This window comes from Anabrus simplex, chromosome 1, assembly GCF_040414725.1.
Source record: "Anabrus simplex isolate iqAnaSimp1 chromosome 1, ASM4041472v1, whole genome shotgun sequence".
NCBI lineage: Eukaryota > Metazoa > Arthropoda > Insecta > Orthoptera > Tettigoniidae > Anabrus > Anabrus simplex.
Genome location: NC_090265.1, coordinates 854,013,077 through 854,040,055, shown reverse-complemented (window position 1 = coordinate 854,040,055; position 26,979 = coordinate 854,013,077). Strand labels below are relative to the sequence as shown.

General features: G+C 43.1%; 1 protein-coding gene across 1 annotated transcript in view; it reads right to left on the bottom strand.

Moving 5' to 3' along the window:
• LOC136857632 (uncharacterized) overlaps positions 1-26,979 on the bottom strand; it is a 68,245-nt gene that overhangs the window by 14,606 nt on the left and 26,660 nt on the right. The window contains exon 2 of the mRNA XM_067136430.2: positions 6,534-6,666. Within this exon, the coding sequence (XP_066992531.2) occupies positions 6,534-6,666 (133 nt within the window). The remainder of the gene's footprint in view (positions 1-6,533; positions 6,667-26,979) is intronic.

Genomic DNA, 26,979 nt, shown 5'->3' with positions numbered 1-26,979 from the left:
ACATGGCTAAACAGAATTTAATGAAAATTTGTACGAGGACGGTTTGAAAAGTTCTCGGAATCACCGCTAGATGTCAGTGCTAGAGCAACGAGGTTCCCGCGCAATAATCACACATCCTTTGTGAGTGAACACGTGGCGCGTCAGTGCTCTAGCTGCACGAGTATGGTAGTGACGACTCTTTGTTGTTCCCGCGTAGTGATTTGTGACAATGGAAAAAACTGAGATTCGAGCAGTGATTAAATACTTTGTAAAGAAAGGTATGAAAGCAAAGGAAATTCATGGCGACTTTCAGAACACTGGGGGACTCTGCTCCTTCATTTTCAACTGTTGCCAAGTGGACCAGCGAGTTTAAATTTGGTTGGGAGAGCTTGGATGATCTGCGTAGTGGACGGCCAAAAAGTGTTATGACCCCAGAATTTATCGCAAAAGTGCATAAAATGGTCATGGAGGATCATCGACTGAAAGTGCGGGAGATTGCTGAAGGTGTAGGGATGTCTTCTGAACGGGTATATTATATTTTAACCGAAGAATTGCGTATGAAAAAATTATCCGCAAGATGGGTGCTGCGGCTCTTGACATTGGACAATAAACACACCAGACTGGAAATGTCCGAACAAAGTCTGGCCCGTTTTCAGTGCAACCAACAAGATTTTTGCGCCGGTTTTTGACTACAGATGAAACTTGGGTCCACTACTATACCCCAGAGACAAAACAGCAGTCAAAGCAGTGGAAACATGCTGGTTCACCACCACCAAAGAAAGCAAAGGCAGTGCGTTCGGCCGGAAAGGTCACGGCCTCAGTTTTTTGGGATGCAAAAGGTATTCTTCTGATAGATTATCTTCCTATGGGCCAAACAATTACGGGACAATTCTATGCAAACCACCTAGACCAACTACAGGAAAAGATACGCGAAACAAGGCCTGGTTTGGCACGGAAAAAGGTCATCTTTCATCAGGACAATGCTCCGCCGCACACAAGTGTTATTGCCATGGCAAAACTTCATGAACTGGGGTACGAATTGTTGCCACATCCACCTTATTCACCTGATTTAGCACCATCAGACTTTCATCTATTCCCCAAGCTGAAAATTTTCCTCGGTGGATGGAGATTTTCTACAAGGGAAGAACTGACAGACGAATTGGATAGGTATTTTGCAGGCCTGGAGGAATCTCATTTTCGAGATGGGATCAAGGCATTGGAACATCGCTGGACCAAATGCATTAGTCTACAGGGAGACTATGTTGAAAAATAAAAGCAGTTCCACCGAGGTAAGATACTTAATTCTAGTACATTCCGAGAACTTTTCAAAGCACCTACGTATGTTAGGTCAGGGAACAAGGCAATACAGATTAGGCCTATAAATAATAGTATTCATACTGAGAGGAATGGTAGTTTAGGGGAAGACCTAAAATTCAATTTTCATGTATCTATGTTATTAGTGGTCTTGTCAATAAAAAAGACGTAACAAAAGTTACAGAATACAGTTTCCAATCATTTATGTCTTTTACAGTTTTACCATCCCATCAAAAAATCATCAATGCATTTAGGGCTGTTGTCCAGATGGCAGATTCCCTACCAACTGTTTACCTAGCCTTTTCTTAAAAGTATTTCAAAGAACTTTGAAATTTATTGAATATTTCCATTGATAAATTATTCCAATCCCTTACTCCTCATCCTGTAAATGAATATTTGCCCCAATTAATAATAATAATAATAATAATAATAATAATAATAATAATAATAATAACAATAACAATAATAACAATAACAATAACAATAATAACAATAACAATAACAATAACAGCTTTACGCCCCACTACCTATATTTACGGTTTACGGAGACGCCAAGGTACCGGAATTTAGTTCCACAAGAATTCTTTTATGTGCCAGTAAAACTACAGACATGAGCCTGACGTATTTGAGCACCTTCAAATACCACCGGACTGAGCCAGGTTCCAACCTGCCAAGTTGGGGTCAGAAGGCCAGCGCCTCAACCATCCGAGCCACTCATCCTGGCAAAACTAACAGAACAACTTGGGACTAAGACAGTTTCTTCAAACCACTGCCCATTTTTACGACCCATTAGGACTTCGCTCACCACTATCCATTACTGGGAAGATATTGTTTGAAAACAACTGCTTGCAATGGGATGAAATTCATTCCCAAGATATCCAAGCTTATGGGTATCATCGCTACCCTACTTGCTGTCCATCTATATCCCTCAATGGATAAGAACTTCAAATGGTCGTGAACCCCAGATTCAAGTCTTCAGTGATGCTTCAGAAAGAGCTTACGGTGCTCACTTTACATTAAGAGTGAAAATCTCCATAGCATTTTGGCTCGGTTAGCATGTCGTAAACCTCATTTGTCTGCTGAGAAGAGAATAACAGATCCATGGCTTGAGCTATTAGCCACCTTAGTAAGTGTCACACCTCTGAAGTGTTTCTTCCAGTTGAGTTACGTTACGAAAGCGACACTGGAAGCAATTCTAAGGTAACTCTGGGATGGATTTGGAGCGATGCCAACAAATGGAAAACCTTTATATATGCAATCACGTCACAGAAATTCAATCAAATTTAGCTCCAGTACAATGCTGACACTGCTCTGGAGAAGACAATCCTGCCTGCAAGGGCCATCGTGGCTCAGGAGCCATCCCAAGACCTAGCCTTAAGATGTTGCTCCTTGCACCACACTTTCTGAAAGAAGGAAGCCAAACTGACAAATACTAGGCATGAATGCCACTTAGAAACCTAATGATGTTTCAAAGTACAGTTAGTTTTGGAGATTATGTGTAACAGAATGGGTCCATCATTTCATTTGAAACCTGTACACAATGAAAAGATCAGGAGAATTATTGGCATCTGAATTTGCTCTACATGGATACTCTGGGTTAAGATTTTCTCATTACAATTAGAACTACACTCCTTAGGCAAAATCTACTATTACCAAAGGAATCTAAGTTCCCACACTTCAATCCATTTCTAAAAGGATGACTCAAGTCGCCTAGGTAGAGGCTTACAGTTTGTAGATCAGAACGTCATCCACCACTATCATTCGACAGACAATACCACTTTGTTCATATGATCCAGAACTGTCATATCCAACTACATCATCTTGGTATAAGAATTGTTCTTTCACAACTGGAGTTCCAGATTGTCCCCCACCCCAAATCAATTATGAGAATACTGTACTAGGAAAATGCCTTCCCTGCAAAATGGCCAAGAACTCTTTTGGACAAGCAATGGAAGCTCTTGTTGCTTCTCATATGATGAAACGACTTAAACCTTTTGAAGTTACAGGAACAGACTTTGCAGGACTACCACAGGCAGTGCTCTTCGCAAATGCTATTTCATGCTCTTTACCTGTGCCACCATTCGAGTAGTCCTTTTAGAAGTATGTGCCGCCATGACAGCGGTTTCCTTTCCGCACTCTAAAGATATGCAGGCTGGTGTGCATTACCTCACACTGTTTATACAAAAAACTCACTTTTTTTTGCATGTAACACAGAACTTACAGGGTTATGAGATACTTCCATTGCTTTGAAAACCCAGCAACACTTGGCAGCTCACAGAATTAATCAAATTCATTGCTCCAAGGACTGCCTGGTGGGAAAGGATAACTGACATGACAAAATGTTGCTTATGAAAAGGTATCAAGTCAGATTTTAGTAACCAAGGAGGTACCAAATACTATGCTAATAACTACAGAAGCATCCCTAAAAACTCCAGGCTAATCACACAATGCTGGAAAACCGATCCTCACTCTCCTGCACCTGTGCATTTTCTTTTTGCAGAGAAAGCCTCGCCACAATTCCTACTAGAACAGAGCCCGAGACTGGGAGCAATTTGTCAAAAGACACATTCAAAATTGGCAGAGGACTTACAAAACATTGGTCTAGAGAATGTCATGTTGTAAACGAGTTTCCACAAAGTCTACCAGGTAGGCTACATGAGAATTCATCAAAACTAGAAAGTGAGATGATTAAATTCACTCACACCACATGTGGAGGAAAAGTATATATAGTCTAGCTCCAAGAAGGAAAAGATGGAAAAATACAGACAACCATACTTTGGACCACACTTGACCCATGCAGCTGGTCATCCCTCTGGAGGTTAACCAGGGTGCAGAGGATGCTGTGGATTAAACAAGGGATCTCTTTACCGGGCGAGGTGGCCGTGCATTTAGGAGCATGCTGCTGTGAGCTTGCATCCAGAAGGTAGTGTGTTAAACCCCACTGTCAGCATCCCTGAAGATAGTTTTCCGTGGTTTCCCATGTTCACACCAAGCAAATGCTGGGGCTGTACCTTAATTAAGGCCACGGCCAGTTCCTTCCCACTCCTAGGCCTTTCCTACCGCATTGTCGCTGTAAGACCTATCTGAGTCGGTGCAATGTAAAGCAAATTTTTTTTCCTAATTTCACATTTGTAATGTTCTGTTTTACTCTTTGAATGTTTAGTGCAATATTTAATTAATATGGCTGGTAACAGCAATACACAGCTAACCAACTCCACACAACAATCCTCACCATAACTCAGAAGTCTTCATGTCAATGAATACATTAACTTCACTATTCATAGTTGTTGAACCACCTCTAACTGTATTTGGTCCAATGAAGTAGGTTTAAAAAATTGCTACTTCAAAATCACTTCTTCAGTAGACACCAAAAGCAAGACTCAGATATGAGCCAAGGAAGGTGGCGACATGTCTAAAGTCTGGAAACTTAATTTTAAGGTAAGTTGTATGTATGGTGCCATATGTTATTTTAAAAAATTCTGAGATATTTTCCTCTTGAGAGTTCCAGCAACTCCTCTTCCAGAAAAGAAGCTCTAGCAATATCACTTGCCCAATGACATCAGATTTCCATATTGCCAACATCATTAGTATCTTTGTATTCTTTCTCGAAGTTGGTTGTGTCTTATTCTTCACTATGAGACCTGTGGTGTAGAAGTAATGGGCCCATACAGAGATTTCAATTCTAGACTGAGGGCTGAAATGGGGTTTAGTTGGGCTCACAAGACCAGCTGAGGAGCTGTCGATACAAAAAGCAGCGGTCTCATCATGAAAACCAGCTCAATACGGCTGAGAAAGTCCCCATGCTGACCACATAGTACTCCAAAATCTGCAGACCATCTGGCAGGGAAACAGCCATTTTGGTAGGCCTAAGTCCTTTGTGTGGCACAGGTTTGTATTCTCTACTCACCAGTCCCGGGTCTTTGACAGGATAGCAGATACACCAGAGCATAAGTTAATGAGTCTAATTTGCAAACACTCCCTTGTCTGACAGCCACACAAAAGAACAGGAAGAATCAGGATTTCACAGTTTAATCTTCATCTTACTGTATTCACATCCTGAGGACTTCTGCATTTAAGCTGTCTGTGTATGTGTCAGCTGCTAAGTATGCCGCTCCTGTGTGGAACACCTGAGTACATGCTAAGCAGGTTGATACTGCGATCATTGTACTGCAAGTATAATCTCAGGATGCCTAAAAACAATGCTAGTGCAGAAATTGTACTCTCCTGTTGGGAATAGCCCCACCCACCATCCGGAGGGCCGCTGCTGCAGACTCCGAGAGAACAATGAACAATGAGGAGAATGATCGACGACATCTACTCCATGGTCACCAAGCTGCAAGGTCTTTCTTGCTAGGACTCTGCCGCTGGAGGGAACACCAGAGACAACTCATCTTAACAGATGGAGCTCACTGCCCACAGACATGCCACCATAGGAAGAACGAGCTCCTGGCGCTGGCCTACCTTAACCTGTATGGAGGTCCCTCATCCGCTTAAGGGTAGGCGTCCCTTGATGCAAGGCTAACCTGAAGAAATGGGGGATCCTTCCAGCAAACTCAGGCACCTCATGTCTGGACAACCCATGAACATCAGTTAAGATGTTTTTATAGGAAACAATAATGCCACCACAGCTGGAGTTTTTCTGGAAATGCTGACCGGACATGGAAATGATGAATGATTTCTTAATATAAATTTGGTATCCTTTCAACTGCTGATAGTCTTCAGAGACATCAAAGCAGCAAAATTTAGACCTAAAAGAGCTTTCTAAAGAAGCACTTTTAACTGATGGACTTAAGATTTTAATTACAACACAGTAGCTATGCACACACAATGGTACACAGTGGTAACAGTGTATTGATTAAAACTGTAATTTAAAGGAGTCTGAGATCAAGGCCATCAGTGTATCAGTGTTCAGTCTGTAAGACTCTGGATGAACTAACCAGTGGTTCTATTTTGAAGGGCGCCCATGCCCAGGGGCAAAGGGGGGGTGCGGCCCCTCCCTAGCTCTCAGGGAAAGGCAAAAATCTAATGTAGTCAGGTGCTTTTCTTGCAAGAAAATTATTTAAAAGTCGGTATTATGTAGAAGTGGTAGTATCGCCCCCCCACCAACAGGCAGGGGATACCGTGGGTGTTATTCTACTGTGGAATACAAGTCACCATCTTCCAAAATATTAAAAATACTACATACCCCCAGGTCTAGGCTCCCCACCCCCCTATGAACTTTCCCATGTAACAGACCTCACCTGCATTCAGTCTCCAAATTATCTTTGTCAGTAAAGAGGTTCAAGGAGTTCTCGTATTCCTGCAAATTCTTCAGGCAGTTGTTCATAGCACTTTTGTCATCGCATGACTGTGCCTGCACCATTGCCATGCTACCTGTAACAAACAATTTACATTCATTTTAGCATCCTAGAATCAAGTATTATGTTATTAATAGGAACTGCATACAGTAAAGTGAACCAAAATGTATTGATATAACTTTTAAAAATCTTGAATTTTGTGACTATTCAACAGTTTGCGGTATTTCATATATATGTACGTTACTGAGATGTTATCTGAAACAATTCTATTTCAGGTAGTTTTTTTTAACTTTATTTGTAGGCTTGATTTCTCTTGGAAAGCATACTGTCCCAACACATTAAGAGGACTGTTTCTTATATATATATTGCTACTCTAGTAACATCAATAATTAATCAAATTACAACAATACACAGTACTATTCACTGGTTTCTGTTAGCGGCAAGCAATGTTCAAAAAAAAGTAAATGTGTAGTGTTAATGATACAATGGAAACTGGATGAAGGTAGTTCTAAACAGCACTCCTCTTTGACCTACAGTGTGGGTGGAATAATATATGATATTTGGGAAGACCAGATACCATCTTCATATCACTTCAAGTTGGCTTTCCCGGTCACTCTCTTCCGTCTTGCCTTTAACACTGTCCTTAGATATATTTTGTGTTGTTTCAGGTCTTTGAAACATGAGCTTTCCATCTCATTTACGGTCGTCCCATAGTTAGATTTCTCTCAACTTCTAGAGAGTCAACTCTGTGTGACAATCTTCAGGTTGTGTAAAAAACTCGACTAAAAAGTTAAAAAATCCCACCTTTCCACCATCTTTATAATCTTCAATTATTCTGACATTAAAAGAGCATTAATGTATTAAAAAACTGTATATGGTTTAATTTTCTTTGGAAAACATCTTCAGCTGTGTTCATAGTTCAAGATTAAAACACACACGAAGTACAGGTTTCATAGATACATACAATTAACAGCACATTGTTAACATCTTGCCCTCGTCGTGGGAAAAGGCTTCAAAAACCTGAGTCTTGAGTCTTTGAGCATGTGACATATTGTGTTCATAAAGGCAAGTTACATGTGAAATCCACTATATCTTTTGCCTTAAAATTTATCTTATTCCAAAGAATATAGAAATACAACTAGACAATTATTCAGGAAAAGAGCATTCAGCTGGTCACTTGCTGTGAGTGGAAAGGGAAAATTTCTTAATTCGGACAAAATGGACCAATTGTGTGAATTAAAAAAGCAACTGTTCATGTTGGCATCGTATCCAAATCCTGCGTCACCTCCCACAGCTGACTCACACCCGATTACCTGCTGCACTCGCATCTGCCTTCCTTCTAGTGTTTGTAACCTTCAGGTTATCCTTGAAGACAGCCGTACCACTTCATTCGCTTTTCTTGAAGCTTTTCCTCAATGGGATTTACCCTTAGAAACTGACAGACAACGTCATTCCAGATTTTATTCTGTCTGGTTACCCCACAAGCCCATCTCAACATGCACACTTCTGCAACATGGAGTTTGTTCTCATATGTTCTTTTTGTAGCCCAACATTAAGAGCCATATAATACAGCTGGGCATACTACCATTTTACATATTTTGCCTTTAAGAAGGAGAGGCAGTTTCTTGTCGCACAGAACTCCTGTTGCTGCCTGCTACTTTGACCATCCATACTTTATCTGGTTAGTGACATCCCTACCAATGTCTCAATCAGCCTGCACCATACGTCCAAAGTAAGTGAAGGTGCTGGTTTTAATAACCTTATTGCCAACAAGCAGTTCTGCACTTATTTGGTCATCCATTTAAAATTGCCATGCATATACTCAGCCTTAGCTCTAATGATCTTGAATCCAATTTCCTCCAACATATTCTTCTGGCTGTTAAATTTACCTACACTTTCTGTCACCAGCACAATGTCATTGGCGAATAACATACTCCATTGGGCTTCTTCCTGGATGTGCTTGGACAGTTAATCATTATGAAGCAGTATCCTGGGCTAAGTGCAGAGCCCTGAGGTAAACCTATATTAACTGCAAAATTTTCTGTGTACCAGCATGATCTTTGTACATACGTTTGACACTCATCATTCATATCTTGAACGATAGTGATGTGTATGGAACATTTTTCCCTTTAAGGGCCGACTTAATCAGATCCCACGGCACTCTGTCATAGGCCTTTTCTAAATGTACAGAGACCCTATGGAGGTCTTTCCTGTACAGGCAGTACTTTTCGATTAGCATTCTGAGGGAAAATACGGCATCAATTGCGGGTCTACCAGACATAAATCCAAACTGATTTTACGATATGCAAGTCTCTTCCCTTAGCCTCCCAGAAAGGCTAAAGCAAAATAAGTAAGTTTTGCGAGCAGCTCTTTTTCATCCAGGAGTTTGTCAAAGCAGAAAACAAGTCATACTGCGATGATTTTAAGAGAAACTAGCAGAGGGACATGTAATTATCTGGCGTATAATGCACTACAGTAGCCCCAATTTCCTTTTCAAATTCTTGGGTGCTGACTGAATTTAATGCACAGTCTTGTTGGCTAACAAGATTTAAACCACCTATAAGATACAGTACTGTTGAAGTCAATGAACTGTACTTAACTCCATAGTGGAGCATTCTCATTTACTGCCATTCAGAGTGCAACAAGAACAGAGGTTATTTGAAGAAATAGGTACCAGTACATAACTGCTTACGCACTTTTCTTCCATCAGCTACTAGCGTGAAGCAAGCAGCGTTTAAGGCAATCTGTAGGGAATGTTATACAGGAGAATTTTTTTTTTTTAATTTGATAAAGCCATCAGTTCACCTGTAATGTATGACCATAAGGATCTTCAGTGATGAAGGTTGTTGACACCGACATCAAAGGCGAGACGTCAGTAGTAGAGGTGAAAATGGTGAGAGAGTACTTACTATGCCTAATACAATTTTCTCTGGTATGTTTTGCTGGATCATAGATTGAGTATAAGCCCTTATCTATTCCTGGTAAGACGTAGCACTATATCTTGTGATATAGCAGAGAACAAATCTGTTGCATTCATTGATTTACTTATTTCAGTCCCATCCTTGCTGTGACAATTTGAAACAGACCTATTATGAGCGATGCTAGTAATACCATGTTTTATGCAGCCAGTCCCTGTGATGTGTGGTGTGAAAGAGTCAGCCATTAGGGTCGATTACTGAGTGCATTCCAGCAGACTTGACAGACTGGTGTGCAATAGCACCCCCAGGTACTTACGTACACAAATGGCAACGCGTGGGCGAGCATTGTCATGCATCAGGATAAAGTTTTTGCCGATGACAGGTGCAAAATGCACCGCGTAATCTACTACAATCTCCTCGATGTATCAGTGGGCTGTCAGACTTTATTCTCGACGAACACAACCTCCGTGCACGCATCAGTGATAATCCCAGCCCAAACCATCACGGATACTCCATTGAACAGTGTCCTTACACAGAAAGTACAGGGTGAATGTTCTATGGAACTTCTCCATACTCTCTTCCTTCATCCGGTGCCCTCAAACAGAATCTGGATGCATCCACGAACAGCACTGAGCTCCAGTGCTCCACAATTCAGTTTCGATGGGGGTTGGTGAATTGCACCCGAGAGCTGCGGTGCTCATGTGTAAGAAGAGGTCCTATGGCGGGCTTCTTGGACTTCAAATCCCTTTCATACAATCTCCTTACTGTCCTTTCAACATGTCCCGTACTTGCTGCAAACTATTTCTGGCCTCCACAGCTGTTGTGTGCCTATCGCGAAGAACTTGCATGACGAGAAAGCGATCATCGCACTCAGTAGTGCTTCTACGACCACAACCAGGCCTCTTGGCGCAGATATTAATTATCCCCTCTTTTCCTTTTAACAGTTCTGTACATGTTAGAACAAGACGTGCCTGTGACGTCTGCTACACAGCGAGTACACTACGCCCATCCTCTACTAATGTTACGGCCCTTGCTGCGTTTTCAGCTGAAGGAGCCATGATGACCTACTTAGACAGAAGACTGTTGTAGACAAGGTGTCATGTCAACCAAAATACGCAGCATGAGAATTCCAACAATAAACCTTAAGACAGCTGTTTGTGGTTATTCTTGTTAAAAGGCAGGAAACGGCAGTATTGGTGTTGTGATTGTTACGATCAGTAATGTTTATCAATTATTGCGGTCTAACTTCTCAAATGAGCTAAGTAACTTACGATACATTACCATACTGTTGTAATGTTGTAACATTTAATTTATACAACATACAAGGTTACAAATGGACTAACATCCAATTTTGTCTGAAACAGGTACGTAGTGTTAAGCTTTTTTTTTTTTTTTTTTTTTTGCCAGTGAGTAGTTTATGCAACCCAACTATCGTGTGACAGTGAGCACATTCTGCACACGATTCTGAACCCTACCGACAGGTTATATTGTCCGCTCACAAAACATGACGCCTTGAATTGTGTAGCAACATCCTTTTACCATGTAACTATGTTAATGTGTTGTGCCTCGTGACCGGGTGTAACGAAGAGGGGAATCAATGCATAAACTAGGTACGGTAACAGGGCAGTAATTAATGTCTTAAACACTGAACCGGATGACATATATACTCTACTCATCATACTACCAGCATGTGCCCAGCAGTGTGGCGTAGCTTATGTATACTACTGTCCAAAAGTTAAGCATAAGTTACGAGTAAGCAGGGCAACAGGAAATAGACTGCAAATCGCACGACATGTGCACCTACCAACCTTAAGTGTTCGCTCTGTATAGGAAAGGAGTGTTCCCTGCTTTGACTAGCGGCATAATCGCAATGTAAACACAGCCAGTGCACCCCATATTCCCTCAGTCGTGTTTGCCCTGTTATAGTGTGCAGAGTGTAGCCTCGTGGTGAACGTGACAACATAATGGCACAATGACGCCATTTGGACCCCGTTTTGCAGGGTAGAATACTCTGCCGCCCGGAAGCAGGCCAGACACAGACCGAAGTCGCCGTATCCTTGAATGTGCCACTAAGTGTCATTTCCAGGCTTTGGAGACTATTTTGAGACACTGGAGATGTTAGTCGTAGGCCAGTACCAGGTCGACAGAGGGGTAACGACCCCACAGCAGGACCAATATCTGGCCCTAACCGCCCGACGAAATAGGAGCGCACCTGCAAGACAATTGTCAGCGGAGCTTACAACCGTCTAAGGAGTTGCCGTTTCCCGGCAAACTGTGTACCGGACGCTCAGAAAAGCAGGGCTGTTTGCCCAACGTCCAGCGGCGTGCGTCCCGTTCACTCCAGCACAGAGATGGGCCCGTTTACTATGGAGCCGTCAACATCAAAACTGGACCATGAATGGAGGCATGTGCTCTTCACAGATGAATCCCGCTTCAGTTTGCAGAACGATTCCCGTCGCACATTAATCTGGAGAGAACCGAGCAGCCATACAAACACAGGAACATCGTGGAACGGGACCAGTATGGTGGTGGTGGTGGTGGTGGTGGTGGTGGTGGTGGTGGTGGTGGTGGTGGTGGTGTCATTGTGTGGAGTGGCATCATGTTGAATGGCCGTACAGACCTGCACATCTTCATGGTTGGTCCTAGGAACACTGAACGCTCTGAGATACAGGGATGAGGTACTGAGACCACATGTTCGACTCTTCAGAGGTGTGGTTGGTCCAGACTTCCTCTTAATGGACGATAATGCCCGACATTGCCAAGTTTTGTTAGTTATTGTCAAAGGTGTACCTTAGCTATCAGAACCTTTCTGAAACTGGTTTTTCTTTTTCGGACAAGTTGTTTAACATATTGTGTGTGAGTCAGCTTCCGTTTGTTCAGCAATCCGCCTGACATTCCTATCAGGCGGTATGGCCTCGTTTTGTGATTATGCTTAACTTTTTGACACTAGAGTAGTTAGGCGGTAGCCTAACAATCGACGGAATGTGCCATCAGCGGTTCGAATCCTGCATCGTTAAAATATTTTTGCATCAGTATGATGTTTCAATACGTAAACACAGGCCCACGTTTGCCGCATTCGAACAGTAGAACGCCGCTGTTATTCATCTTATGCCCTGTGCATACTCCGCTGGTTAGGGCCTGAATGTAATCTCTGCTGGCACGTTTTCCACAGAGAAATACGTTGACATGCTCCCCATTTATGGGGGAAAAAGACCAAACGTGCACGAGGTACGTCTGTACCAGAAACGATATCCCGACAGGCGACACCCAGCTGCTACGACATTCCGCCGTGTTGAAAGACGCTTAAGGACAACAGGCGTGATTACCAAGCAGTCACCAGTCCGCAATAGGACCGTTACATCGGATGAAACAGAAGAGGTCATTCTGGAGGTAGCTCGTAATAATCCACACATCAGTACAAGGGCGACTGCACAACAGCCAGCCGTCCATTTGGCGAATACTGCATGAACATGAATTTCACTCATACGATCTTGAATTACACCAAGAGTTCCATGGGCGGGATTTCGAAGCTCGAATGGAGTTCTGTCGGTGGCTATTAGGCAGGCTGGACAATGATGCAGCATTCGTATCGCAGATCTTGTTCTCGGACGAATCACGCTTCCACAACAACAGGAACGTCAATCGCCACAACATGCACTATTGGAGTCCGGACAATCCTCACTGGGAGCGACAGGCGGCCCATCAAGTACGATGGGTAGTGAATGTTTGGTATGGAATCTTGGGAGATCACCCGACTGGACCTTATTTCTTTGAAAGCCACTGTACGGGTCCACGCTACCTGCACTTTCTGCGTCAGGAACTCCCACTGCTTCTGGAGGATGTGCCCTTCCACTATCGTTTGATGATGTGGTTGCAACAGGATGGATCTCCACCACATTCGACTTAACTCGTTCGTAACCATCCGAACGAGGAACTGCCGGGGAAATGGATAGGATGAGGAGGCCTTGTTTGTTGGCCCGCCAGATCACCGGATTTAACATCGTTAGACTTCTTGTGGGGGCATTTGAAGAACGTCTTCTACACCAAGCGCCGGAAAAACCCGACCAGCTCCGGCAACTCATCACGGACGCCTGCCGAGCAATTACACCTGGAATGCTTCAGTGCGCAAGACGATCTACTAGACACCGGGCCCGAAAGTGCATAAACCAAAACGGTCATCACATCGAGCATCTGCTGCGATAAAACATTGTGAGGGCAGTTGTTTTCCTGTTATTTCCAGTCCGTATGTGTCCGGCCTGCTGATTAATTTGCCCTTCTTAGAGCCACAAGCATTCACTCACAGACAATTTGCATGAAAGCGGGTATTGAACTTGCATTACGTACGTTGCATATTAAACAAATATTTCAAAAAAACGAACTCTTCGCCCCGGATTCGAACCTCCACCTTACACGCAAGCCCTCCCCACTGCGCCTTTACTAACTACACTACGGTTTCGTACGGCACACTGTACAGCTTACAGCATGTATTATGTTTACTGCGGTCACAATATCAATTTAGTGTCAGGTTCATATGATCCAGAAGGCCATGCCCCGAGTCTCAGACGGAGTCCAGGTAGATTTGGATCCGTTGAGGATTTTAGCCCTCCGACCGTGTAGGTCTTGGGTGCTATCTCTTGACTAGTAGACAGAAGCTGCATTGATGTAAGGTAGGGGGACCTGGTAACAACAAAATCAGTACTGGTCAGAATGTGACCTGCGCCCTTTTTAGGGGGCGACTAATCTAAGACAACCTTGGGTCGCTTATAGCGGAGGCCAAGGGTATCATAATTGCCCAGCGTCGAGATGAGGGGGTTGGGCTTGGTAGTTAGACCAGAAAAGAATTTCTGGGATGTCTTCTTTATTCTGGTTCTAATCTCATCAATCCTTAAGGATTGATGGATGTCCCGATTTCGTTGAAACCATTGAGCACCAGAGATGAGACGCAGCGCGCGATTTTGGGCGCGCTGCACCTTATCCACCAGGTGGGTTTTGGCTGCCATTCCCCAGACCGGACTGGCATACTCTAGTATAAGTCGAATGGATGTCTTGTATAGTGTGAGCCTGTTTTCTAGATTTAGACCTTGATCGGCTTTCATGAGTGCAATAATTTCAGATAAGCGCCTGTTCGCTTGGGCCGAAATCTAACTGATATGGTCTTTGAAGGTGAGTCCTCTGTCTAGGATAACACCTAGGTATTTAGTAGCATTTCTCCACCGGATCACTTCGCCGAAAAAGACCAGTGGGAGGGGGTTAGTCCTAGTACGTTTTGAGAAAAATGTTGCAATACTTTTGTTGACATTGATCTTAATTCTCCATTTCCGAAACCAGGGTTCGAGGGTGGAGAAGGCGTCTTGAATGTAATTTTGTGCTCTAGGTGGTTGCCAAGAGACAGAGGATATTGCCGTATCATCAGCATACATGTAGACCTTCGCGTGCGTCGGCTTAGGTATGTCAGCCATATACAAGTTAGAGTTGGGGAGAGAACTCCACCCTGGGGAACATCCGCCAATATGGGGCGAGGGCTGGACAGGGTTTTGTTCACTTGGACCTGAAATTTCCTGTCTGAAAGATAGCTTTTAATTATTCGTATCATAAAGGGGAAAATACCGAAAGAGTTAAATATGAGGCCTTCATGCCATACCTTGTCAAATGCACGCGATATGTCTAGAAAACAGACTCCCGTGTGCCTTCTATCATTGAAATTTTTGGTGATTTCTTCTGTAAGTCTCATGAGTTGATGAACCGTAGAGTGCTTACTTCGGAAACCGAAATTGTTCATGGTTAATTAGTTGATTATCCTCAATGATAGTGTTTAGCCTAGAGAGGAGTGTTTCAAATAGTTTTGATACAATAGATAGTAGAGAGATTGGCCTGTAGTTTTGAGGGAAGGTGGTGTCTGCGAGGGGTTTTGGTAGCATAATAACCTCGGCTGTTTTCCATGAAGTAGGGAAATGGCCATATCTGAATATGGCATTAAAGAGTTTAGTAATGAATGTGAGGGCTTTTTTGGGAAGGTTTTTCAGAAAAGTAGCTGAGATATTATCCAGACCTGGGGTTTTTCTATTTTTGAGTCTACGGATAGTTGCATAGAGTTCTCGGGGGGTGATAAATTTAAAATTAGGGGGAAGATTGGTATCACCTAGCTCCTCGACTTCATCCTCAACTTGATCAATGAAGTCGTCGTCAGAAGGGTCATCATTGGGGGTACAGGTGGATTCTAGAGTGTCAGCAAGTGCATTTGCTTTGTCCAGGTCTGTGTAGACCAATCCTCGTAATCCATGAAGGGAGGGTATGCCAGTCCGTTTTCTAGTAAATTTCCTAGCCATCCTGTGAAGGGAGGTATCAGCCACGTTGAACTCAGCTAGTCTGGATTTCCATGAGTTAATCTTGTGGCATTTAATGAGGATGAGTAGGCTTCTTCTTTGTCTATTCCACTTGAGTTTAAAATAGGGATCGCGAGTAGTTTGCCAGAGTTTCCAGGTGCTGTTTTTAATTTTGATTTGGTCCAGAATTTCAGTAGGCAGGGTGTCCTTTCTGGACTGAACCACTGCTGGTCCCACGGCGGAGGTCTCTGCAGCCGAGATGATGCTGTTAGTTATCTCGGTCACTAGTGCATCTATATCTTCGGGGCCTTTCACACTGGGATTGCCATTTATATGGTTATTAATATGTTGTCTAAAATGGGCCCAGTTAATTTTGCGGTTGTAAATGGGAATATGTAGAAGGGAGATGGAAGGGGAGAAGGAGAGGGTCATAAGTACTGGGAGATGATCGGATTCAAGAGCATATATGGTATTGAGTACAATGTGTTGCCTGATCTTGTTGGAAATGGCAATGTCCAGTGTGTCAGGTCTCCCATTGAAGTTATGAGAATAGTAAGTTGGTTTATCTGGACCATGAGTTAGGTGGTTTCTGTCGCAGTATCTAGAAAGGAGTTTACCTCTGTAATTAGTGGTGCGGCCATTCCATCTGGGTTTTTTGGCATTAAAATCACCTGCCAAGATAGATTGGGTACCACCTTTAATGACTTTGTCCAAGTCAGCTGAGTCGAACCTGGCTGAAGGGGAAATATAACACGCAGAGAGATTGAGAGGTCCTTTCTGGGTGTCGACTTGTATTGTGGTAGCTTCGAGGGAGGTGAGATCTGGAGGGGTGGGAATTCTATGGTGAGAGATGGTATTCCGGATGAGTACAGCAGTGTCACCTTTTTCAGGAGTAGGTCGGTCATTACGGTAGGTTATGTAGTTGGGAATGTGGAAGGAGATGTGTGGCTTGATCCAGGTTTCTCCAAGGTGTGCTATGTCGACATGAAGTTGTTTTAGTATTACACATAGTTCAGTGTGTTGGCGCTTTACACTTTCGGCATTCCAGTAAAGGACTCTCAATTGTCTGGGAAGAGTTTTTCTGTTGAGATTATTAGGCATTGTCAAACCATAGGAAGATAGCTTCAAGTAATATTTGTTTCTTATCATTGATGGTAGGAGCAGCTACTAGCTTTTGGAGGGTGGTTTTAATTAGGGAGATAATATCCTTTAGTTCTGGGTCAGCAAGTAGTTTGAAGAGTTCTAGGAACTCAGAAGAAGAAGTGGAGGTGATGAGACTGTGCTTCCCTTGTTGGTAAGGGGGCCGTAGAGGTTTGTGGAAGAGCAGGGAAATCGGAAGGAGATAGAGTATTGGGGGTAGTTTGAGGGGGGGGGGGGGGGGGGTTCTGTACCAGAAGTGGCATTCGCAAAAGTGATGTTTGGTCTGAGACGAGCGGGAGGAGGACCAGCTGGCTTTTTCTTAGTAGAAGGGAGTCTTGGAGTTCTGTGCTTCGATGAGACGCAGGTAGGCACTGCAACCTCGGTAGTTTGCTGTGTGTTCTTGGCCGCAATTGGCACAGCAGGGTTCAGCTAGTTTGTCCCCTCTTCTCGGACAGTCCTTTGTAGCATGGAGTTGGCCGCAGATGGACACATTCAGAGTGACAGTGGCATCCACCAGACACATGACCAAACCTCTGGCAGCGGTAACATTGCACGGGTCCAGCAGGGCTCCTGTAGTGCTCTATTTTTATGTCAGTGCGAAGAATGTGTTCAACTTTGTAAATGTTATTCTCATCTGTAGTGTCACCAGTGTAAGTGACAAGGAATAGAGGAAGTTTTCTTTTGGTTCTTAGCGCCGTGAGTTGCGTTACAGATGCAATGTTGAATCCTAGTTGAGTAAGTGCTTCCTGGATGTCCTGCAGGTCCTGAGTAATATGAAGGCCGCGGATGACTGCCTTTCTGTAACGTCGATCATAAAGGGGGGCGGGTGTGAAACTCGCTTTTGTGATAGGGAATTGCTAGTTTCAAGGTCTCGAAATCCTCAGGGATTTTGGTTTGAACCCTTACACCATCGTGGAGAATCTTTTTTTATTATTGCTATTGGTTTTACGTCGCACCGACACAGATATGTCTTATGGCGACGATGGGACAGGAAAGGGCTAGGAGTGGGAAGGAAGCGGCCGTGGCCTTAAGGTACAGCCCCAGCATTTGCCTGGTGTGAAAATGGGGAAACCACGGAAAACCATCTTCAGGGCTGCCGACAGTGGGGTTCGAACCCACTATCTCCCGAATACTGGATACTGGCCGCACTTAAGCGACTGCAGCTACCGAGCTCGGTATTGGAGAATCTTAAGAGAGTAGTCTATTTGATTTTCGATGAGAATGGAGGTGAAGGCATGAATGTCTTTGACGTGCTTGACGTAGACAGAAGGTATTTTAACTTTCTTCTGAGTAGCTTCTTGATTGAGACCTGAGTTGGTAGAGGCGTTGTCAGATTGGTTGGAAGTGCTGTGGTTGGTGGATGCCTGAGTGGGGGGGGGGGGATGGAAGGGGGTGGTGCAGAATTTGAGGTGAGAATCGTGGATGAGGTGGTTTTGGGAGCAGGCAGGGTGTTGTCAGAGGGGGTACTATTGAAGACGACGTATTTATTGGTGGTCACAATAGGACGGGGCACAACAGTGATGTATTTCAGCCGTTTCTTTTGCGACCTACTTGTCGGTGATGAGGGGGGAAGATCTTTGTCTATTCTTTCTTGACCTGAGGTGGTTTGTCCATCTTGCAGATTGTTGGTAGTTTTGTCCTTGACTAAGGGTAAATCGTCTTCACTGGAATCCCTGTCTGAAGTGCAACATCTTCCTTGAGCGTGTGGAAGAGGGTGTATCTCGTCCCGATTGGGGTGGTGCGCCAACTGATCATCATGGAGAGATGGAGGCGGAGTTTTAGATCCTGAATCTGTTGAGGTACATGGTGAGGGGGACCTCGTCCTGGATGGGGAGTTACCCTGTGTTGTAGAGCCTACCGAGACTGCAGTCGTAGCTCTTGGGGAAAGTGCAGGATCATCAGTACTGAGGCGTGTCCTACCTGGTGTTAATTTACCAAGAGTGATAGGGCGTATAATCTCACACGCATGCCTTCCAGTGTTTAATACGAGCATAATATTACGGCGTCCTATCATGGTGAGGCGGTAAACACCAAGATATCCTGTTGTGCAGTCCGAGCATATCGGCAGGGCGGAATTAATATTGCAGGTTGCATAAAACTACATCGGAAGGGGCAGCTGAATCACATGGTACATTCTGTCCATGTATTAACTAGCCAAAAATTCGGCAGGTTTACCGACACGTAAAATAACTCCTGTGGTACAAAATGTCGGCATCTTGGAGTCGACGAAAACTGTAAGGATAGTGGGAGATAAAACCACTAATATTAACAAAACAAACCAAGGCGCAACAGCCTTGATGGTCCTTGGCCTACCAAGCGAACGCTGCTCAGCCCAAAGACCTGTAGGTTACGAGTTGACGCATGGTCAGTGCAACGAATCCCCTAGGCCATTATTCTTGGTTTTCTGGACCAGGGCTCTATCTCACCATCAGCTAGCTACTCGACAGTAACCATGCAGACTGTGCAAAGACTTCGAACCACCTTTCTGATTCAGGTAAAAATCCTTGGCCCAAATGAGAATCGAACCAGCGACCTCTGGATGAGAGGCAGACGCGCAACCCCCCGACCACGGGGCCAGCAACAGCATTATCAATATTATTATATCTCTATGATAATGCATTCCTGTTCAGCTGATCGCTTTTTGTATCAGGAAGTGTACTTCACCAATATACCGGTATTATAGGATGAAAGTTTTAATTTAAGAGAAGGCAATAGTTACGATAGCACAGAAGTTTTCTTATACAGGTCACCTTACACTGAATGCCGTACGAGATATAAGGCCAGTTTGGTCTTAATTCCTATGAAGTTCAGACGGTTCAAATAACATTTCCTGACGCCGTTATGGTAAAACAGGCCATGAACTCTTGTACACGTAGAAGTTCACCACTTTGGTGAAAGGTACAAAGAAAGACACCGTGGACTGCCGTGAAGGATTGGAAAGTTAACATATTTACAAGACAGCGTTACAACCAGCATTTCGCAGCTCACAGCGCTAAGGTATTTCTGATGAGCCCAATTTGGCAAACGACATTGAAAACTATAACGTGCTCATTTAAATGTATTTCAAATACATGACATTACTTATGCTATATTTTCTCTGCTTAAAAATTACGGAACATTCTAAGCAACATTGAGCGCTCTCCACCTGTAGGTTATGACCTCCGTTGGTGTCTAAATTAGTCCTAAATATTATACATACAGTTCTACAATAACGCAAGTGTACAAGGTTGAGAACGAGGGGCTTCCACCACCTCTACAAACAAGTCCAATATGCTTCTAGCCAAAAATATTTTTTTTTTAATCTAGATAGGTCTCTCCTTCGATGTCTGATCTCCATTTCTAACAACTAAAACATTTTCCTTGGAACAACCTGAGGAAATGAAATCAGCTATGCAGAAATAGGTCACTAAAGGAGAAATACCACGAACTAATAAAGCAGATTAAACAACAGTATTTTAATATGTCTCTTAGTAAATGGATTTTTGAGTATTGAAGACATAATTATTGATGCCGTGGTTAAGAGGAAAATTTCCCTCGACTTCAACCTGGATGGGTGAACATAAAGACCAAACATTAAGTGCCATGGGTCTGTTTCTTGCATCCTCTTTTCAGCCTGTGCTACTTCCTGTCTTCCTACGTAACAAGTTATAAGAGACGTTTTCCAGAGACAAATGTGTGAATGTATTAAAAGTCACGTTTTAAATACGCAGCTGTTTAAAAGAACTCTGCTACCGGCGCTTCCATATGAGGCTTGGAAACGCTGTAATACGGACAGTTTGTCCGGGGATGGATTTCTTTAGAATATAGGCCTATTTCTCTAGACCGGGATCTTGCGTTTAAGTACGGTAGTTTCAACACTACGGGAAGCACTGGCAAACCATTTGTGTACAGAACGAGATCATCTCATCAACTACTCAACTGGCCAAGGAAGGATGGGCTCGACTATTCCAACATCTACAACTTCTCAAATTATTGCATTTCTAGACATGAGTTTCCAACTGGGAGACTTTCTATTTCTTCTACATCACATGAATCGAGTAATGTACGGGTGACATTTTATCATTACTGTGGTTCATCCTTTTTGCATGAATACTCTGCAGTACTATAAAGCAAGAATCGTCGATATATTCCCATTGCATACTGCAATTACGGTCATGGCCAAACAATTTCCATGTACGATGACCAAATTAGTACACACACACACACCATTATACTGAACAGGAATGACAACAGTTCACTAATTACTGGCTATTTACAAAATCACAAACGACCTACAGTTCCATAAAGTGTGTTCCAGATGGGTCCCTCGCCTTTTGACCAAAGGTCTGAAGTTCAGATATTTGAAGGTCTGTCAGAGGATTACAGCAAGGTTTGCGGAAAAAGGTGATGCATTTTTGAGTCGGATCGTCACATGCGACGAAACATGGGTCCGCCACTTCACTCCCGAACCCAAAAAAGCCAGTAAGGAGTGGCGGAGGAAAGGGAAGGCAGCACCAGTGAAAGCCAAGACTCGACCGTCAGTTGGCAAGATTCTTGCAACCGTTTTTTCCGATCGGCGAGACATTTTGCTGATTGATTAATCAGTACTGCTTACTACTGCGAGCTGTTGAACAAGGAGAGGGTTGCATATCGCCGCAAAAGACGAGACCAACCGATTCGACAGGTCATCCTCCACGACAATGCGCGGCCCCATACTGCAGCTCTGTCTCCAAGCTACAGGAAATGCACTGGACTACACTTTATCATCCTCCTTACAGCATGGACTTATCACCCTGCGATTTCTAGTTCGGTCCGCTTAAAGAAGCTCTAGGAGGGCAAGGATTTGAAGACGACGAGAGTGTGGAAGACTGTGCGCAACTGGCTGGTGACACGACCCTGCTCTTTTTACGATGATGGCATCAAAGAGCTGCCCATACGCTGAGACGAATGCATTTCCAAAGCAGGAAACTTATGTGGAAAAATAAATTGTAACTGCATTGTGTTTTACAATAAATTAATTTAAATAAAATCCCGTTTATATTTGATCCCCCCCTCGTACATGGTGTCCATGTCACAACATTGTCGAGGTCCTTTTGCGGTCGTTCACAATCCTGTAACTTCGTCTGCAAAAAACCTTATGTGCTGTGATTGAACTACTTTACTTATATATAATTTATATATGTAAGAAATCATTAAGGTCCAACAATACTGCCTTGCGGAACTCCGACTCCCCTCTTAATTATTACAGGATCAGATACTGCCTCGGCTACTTTAATTGTCTTTTTTTCTATAAATTTCATTATTTGGAGATCTACTGTGCAGTCAATCTCTGGCAAATTTCCGCCGCTGTAACTCCTTCACGAGCAAGAAATGTAATAACTATGCGTTGCGCAGTTGAGGGGCGCACCTGTTGCTCCGACATCGTGAGCGTTAGCGACGAAACGGCGGGAAATATCTAACAGTACGCTCTCGTCACTCCTAACGGTCCCGCCTAAGCATAGCAGAAGCGCGGGGTCAGTCCTACCAACTCTTGATGTTCAGGAACAAAAATCCCGTTTATATTTGATCGACCTTCGTATGATGGTAAATAGGAGGAAAAGTGAGGTTATAAGTTTCATCAAGAGGAAGTGTCCTCTATTTCAATTACTATGTTGATGTGAAAGTATCTCCCAGGGATCACTGTAAGTAATTAGGTGTTGATATAAGGAAATAATCCATTGGGGTAATCACATTAACAAGGTTGTGAATTAAGGTTGCAGATCTCTTCATATGGTTATGAGGGCATTTAGGGGTTGTAGTAAGAATGTAAAGGAGAGGGTGTATAAGTCTCTGGCAAGATCTCAATTAGAATGTGGTTCCAGTGTGCGGGGCTCACTCCAGGATTACCTAATACAAGAACTGGAAAAGGTCCAAAGGAAACCAGCATTACATTTGTAGAAATAAGCTTCAACAGACTTTTTAAAGGTTGAATCATAAATGAAGGTAAAGTTGGAATTCAAGAACACAAATTAAGACAAATATTCATCTTCCACCGAGCCCGATAGCTACAGTCGCTTAAGTGCGGCCAGTATCCAGTATTCGGGAGATAGTAGGTTCGAACCCCACTATCGGCAGCCCTAAAGATGGTTTTCTGTGGTTTCCCATTTTCACACCAGGCAAATGCTGAGGCTGTACCGTAATTAAGGCCACGGCCACTTCCTTCCCACTCCTAGCCCTTTCCTGTCCCATCGTCGCCAGAAGACCTATCTGTGTCGGTGCGACATAAAGCAACTAGCAAAAAAAAAATACTTCATCTTCCGGAAGAGGAATTCGGGATGGGAATAATGCATCAAGGGAGATGTTTGTCAGTTTCCTAAGTTCTGTGAAATCCTTTTTAAAAAAGGGCAAAGTGAAAAACTGACGAGGAAACTGCAACCTGAGCGACTGCACCTAAATGCAGATAAATGATTACCGATGTATTTATTTTTATTTATTTATTTATTTATTTATTATTTTAATTACATTCATTGTATATTACATCCATAATGATCAAATATTTTATTTGTCCATGAATGTCTGGAATACCTCTGGTTCAAGATATGCGTATCAATCCATCAATCAATTCTGATCTGCATTTAGGACAGTCGCCCAGGTGGCATTCCCTATCTGTTGTTTTTCTAGCCTTTTCCTAAATGATTTCAAAGAAATTGGAAATTTATTGAACATCTCCCTTGGTAAGTTATTCCAATCCCTAACTCCCCTTCCTATAAATGAATATTTGCCCCAGTTTGTCTTCTTGAATTCCAACTTAAATCTTCATATTGTGATCTTTCCTACTTTTAAAGACGCCACTCAAACTTATTCGTCTACTAATGTCATTCCACGCCATCTCTCCGCTGACAGCTCGGAACATACCACTTAGTCGAGCAGCTCGTCTTCTTTCTCTCAATTCTTCCAAGCCAAATTTTGTAACATTTTTGTAACGCTACCCTTTTGTCGGAAATCACCCAGAACAAATCGAGCTGCTTTTCTTTGGATTTTTTCCAGTTCTTGAATTAGGTAGTCCTGGTGAGGGTCCCATACACTGGAACCATACTCTAGTTGGGGTCTTACGGGAGATTTATATGCCCCCTCTCCTTTACGTCCTTACCACAACCCCTGAACACCCCCATAACCATGTGCAGAGATCTGTACCCTTTATTTACAATCCCATTTATGTGATCACCCCAATGAAGGTCTTCCCTTATATTAACACCTAGGTACTTAACAATGATCCCCAAAAGGAACTTTCACCCCATCAACGCAGTAATTAAAACTGAGAGGACTTTTCCTATTTGTGAAACTCACAACCTGACTTTTAACCCCGTTTATCAACATACCATTTAAGGATTGCAGTGAGGATGAAAAGGAGAGGACGTGCAAGTCTCTGGTAAGACTTCAGAGTATGGCTCCAATGCATGGAACCCTTACCAGGATTACTTGATACGAGAATTGGAAGAGATCCAAAGGAAAGCAGCACGATTTGTTCTAGGTGATGAAAGCTTAGTTTTATGAAAATGTTGCAAACTTTGTGCTGGGAAGAATTGGGAGTACGGAGACGAACTGCTCGACTAAGCGTTATGTCCCGAGCTGTCAGTGGAGAGATGGCATGGAGTGGCATTAGTAGACGAATAAGCTTCAGTGGAGCGTTGGAAGGTATGAACGATCATAATGTAAAGATAAAACTGAAATTCAAGGACTTACGAGGTAAATATTCACGTATGGGAAGATGAATTATGGATTGGAATAATTTATCCGGGGAAAAGTGCGATAAATTTCCAAATTCTTTAAAAGCATTTAAGAAAAGACTAGGTAAACAACTGATAGAGAATATGTCAACTGGGAGACAGCCCTAAATGCAGATCAGCGCCAATTGATTGATAACAGAGAAAACCTAGAGGATGACCCTAAAGTCCCTTAACGTTTTACGAGGTAATACTTCACGGAATGTTTGAGGTCGAGGGGTAATAATTGAAACATGACTGGCGTGACATTGGTTTTTATTGACACGAGAACAAAAGTAAACAAAGCTTCACTAACTGTATTTTCTGGTAACTTCAACATGCCACAATTGCAGGCGCAACTAACGCCCTCTCACGACAGCTCCTTTTATACCATACACTGGTCTCATGCGGCACCAGAGACTTGCTGCTGTCAAGCGCCATCTGTTGGCCTTTTAGTACACTCGATGTCAAAACCGCATGTCATGTCAAGCATTGTGGCCATTTGTACCTGACGTGTTGCAGTCCAGCACCATCTGTTGGTCATTTTGTGTACGATTTTGGTGTCAATAAAAGCCCATGCCTTGCCAATCATGTGTGTCAATTATTACTTCTCTACCTCCAATATTCCGTGAAGTATTGCTACGTCAAATGTTAACATATTTTTAGGTCACCCGGTTCATCAGGAAAGGCATTTAACCGTTAAACTGACCCAAGTCCAGTGTGCTCGAACGTCGTATTTATGACCCGACCAGGGTCGGAGAAGGAAAGTACATACATGGACACAGCACGAGATGGAGGTGGGTTGGACAGATACCACGCACAGGGCGATGGGAATGCAGTAGTGAGTCAGGCTCCGAACAGAATCGTATCGAGGTGGCAAGCAGGCCATCCCTCATACTCACCGGATCTGCCCCAAGCAATTTTGACCTCATCCCGAAAGTGAAAGAAGCATTGAAAAATGAATGTATCCCGCATTGATGTAGACTATCTAGGGGATACTTTGAGGGTTTGCCGTAAAGATTGCTATATTCTCTGAGAATTAACATTCTGTAGCAAAAGGATTTCATGGCAGACAGTTTACTTCCTCTATATCGTACACCCGGTAAACGTACTCGGCATTATTCAAACATTCCACAGCACCTTACGCTCCCCACTCATCTGTAATTTCCATTTGTCTGATAGATCCCACATTTATGTGGAGGGGGGGGGGGGAAATTGGCCATGACTTACGCCCCAACCCTCGTGCATGTTTCACGTTGCACCGACAAAGACAGGTCTTACGAAGATGACGGTATAGGAAAGGGCTAGGACTGAGAACGAAGATAACGTGGCCTCAAGGCACAGCCTGGTATGAAAATGGGAAACCATTTACAGGTCTACTGAACGCGAAAGTACTCTAATTCGGTTATCCTGGTCTTTGAAAAGCTTTAGAAGGTACTAGAACAAGAGTTACAATTTTTCAACGCAAGTTTCGGACATCACATTTTAATATGGTCTTAGGTCAAGACCAGACCATGCACCGCCCAAGTGAATAAACAATTATATGCACGTGACATAAGGAAATTCAGATTACACTAATAGTAGCTGAAAGTGTAAAGTGAAGCTGCAAAGTAGTAGTTGCGGCTAACAAGAGACGTTATCCTAACTTTTTGCTGTGATTTGTACAGTTGAAATATAGGTAATTTACGGCCTGAATTGCCTTCTGAAGCTTCTACGGTTGATTCGAATAATGAATGTTTAGTCACGTTTTATAGTGTTCACCTCTAACCTAACATGAAGGGCAAGCCTGCATAAACGCCATTCTAGCAACAAAAACGACCTTGGGTATCCGCAAACAAGTATTCGACCATTCAGATTCAGGGAACGTGAAGATAAAGACTCTCCGTCACGCGTCTTCAGCTAGTGTCAAGTCCAAGGCGACTGTATGACATGTAACTGTGCGAGTTTTACATGTTTATTTGTGAACCAAAGGGTAGAGTCCTTGGGTACATACTACAAGCGAAGTGCAGGCCTACTGTACATCTATTTGGTAGATACATTTACATTGTATTTAATCTTGGATAGTAAATATCTATGTCCTCATTCGTGATGAAACTCCTTTTAGACGCTAACTATTATCATCGGACGCCTGATAAGTTTTAAATACCATTTTCAGAAATTCAGTGAACAGGGAAAGTTGCAAAATACTGCAATACTGTGCAAAATCAAGCACTAAACTTGTTGAATTACGTAAATATATTATGTACTGATGAATGAATAACAGGAATTTTACATTTTTAAAATGGAA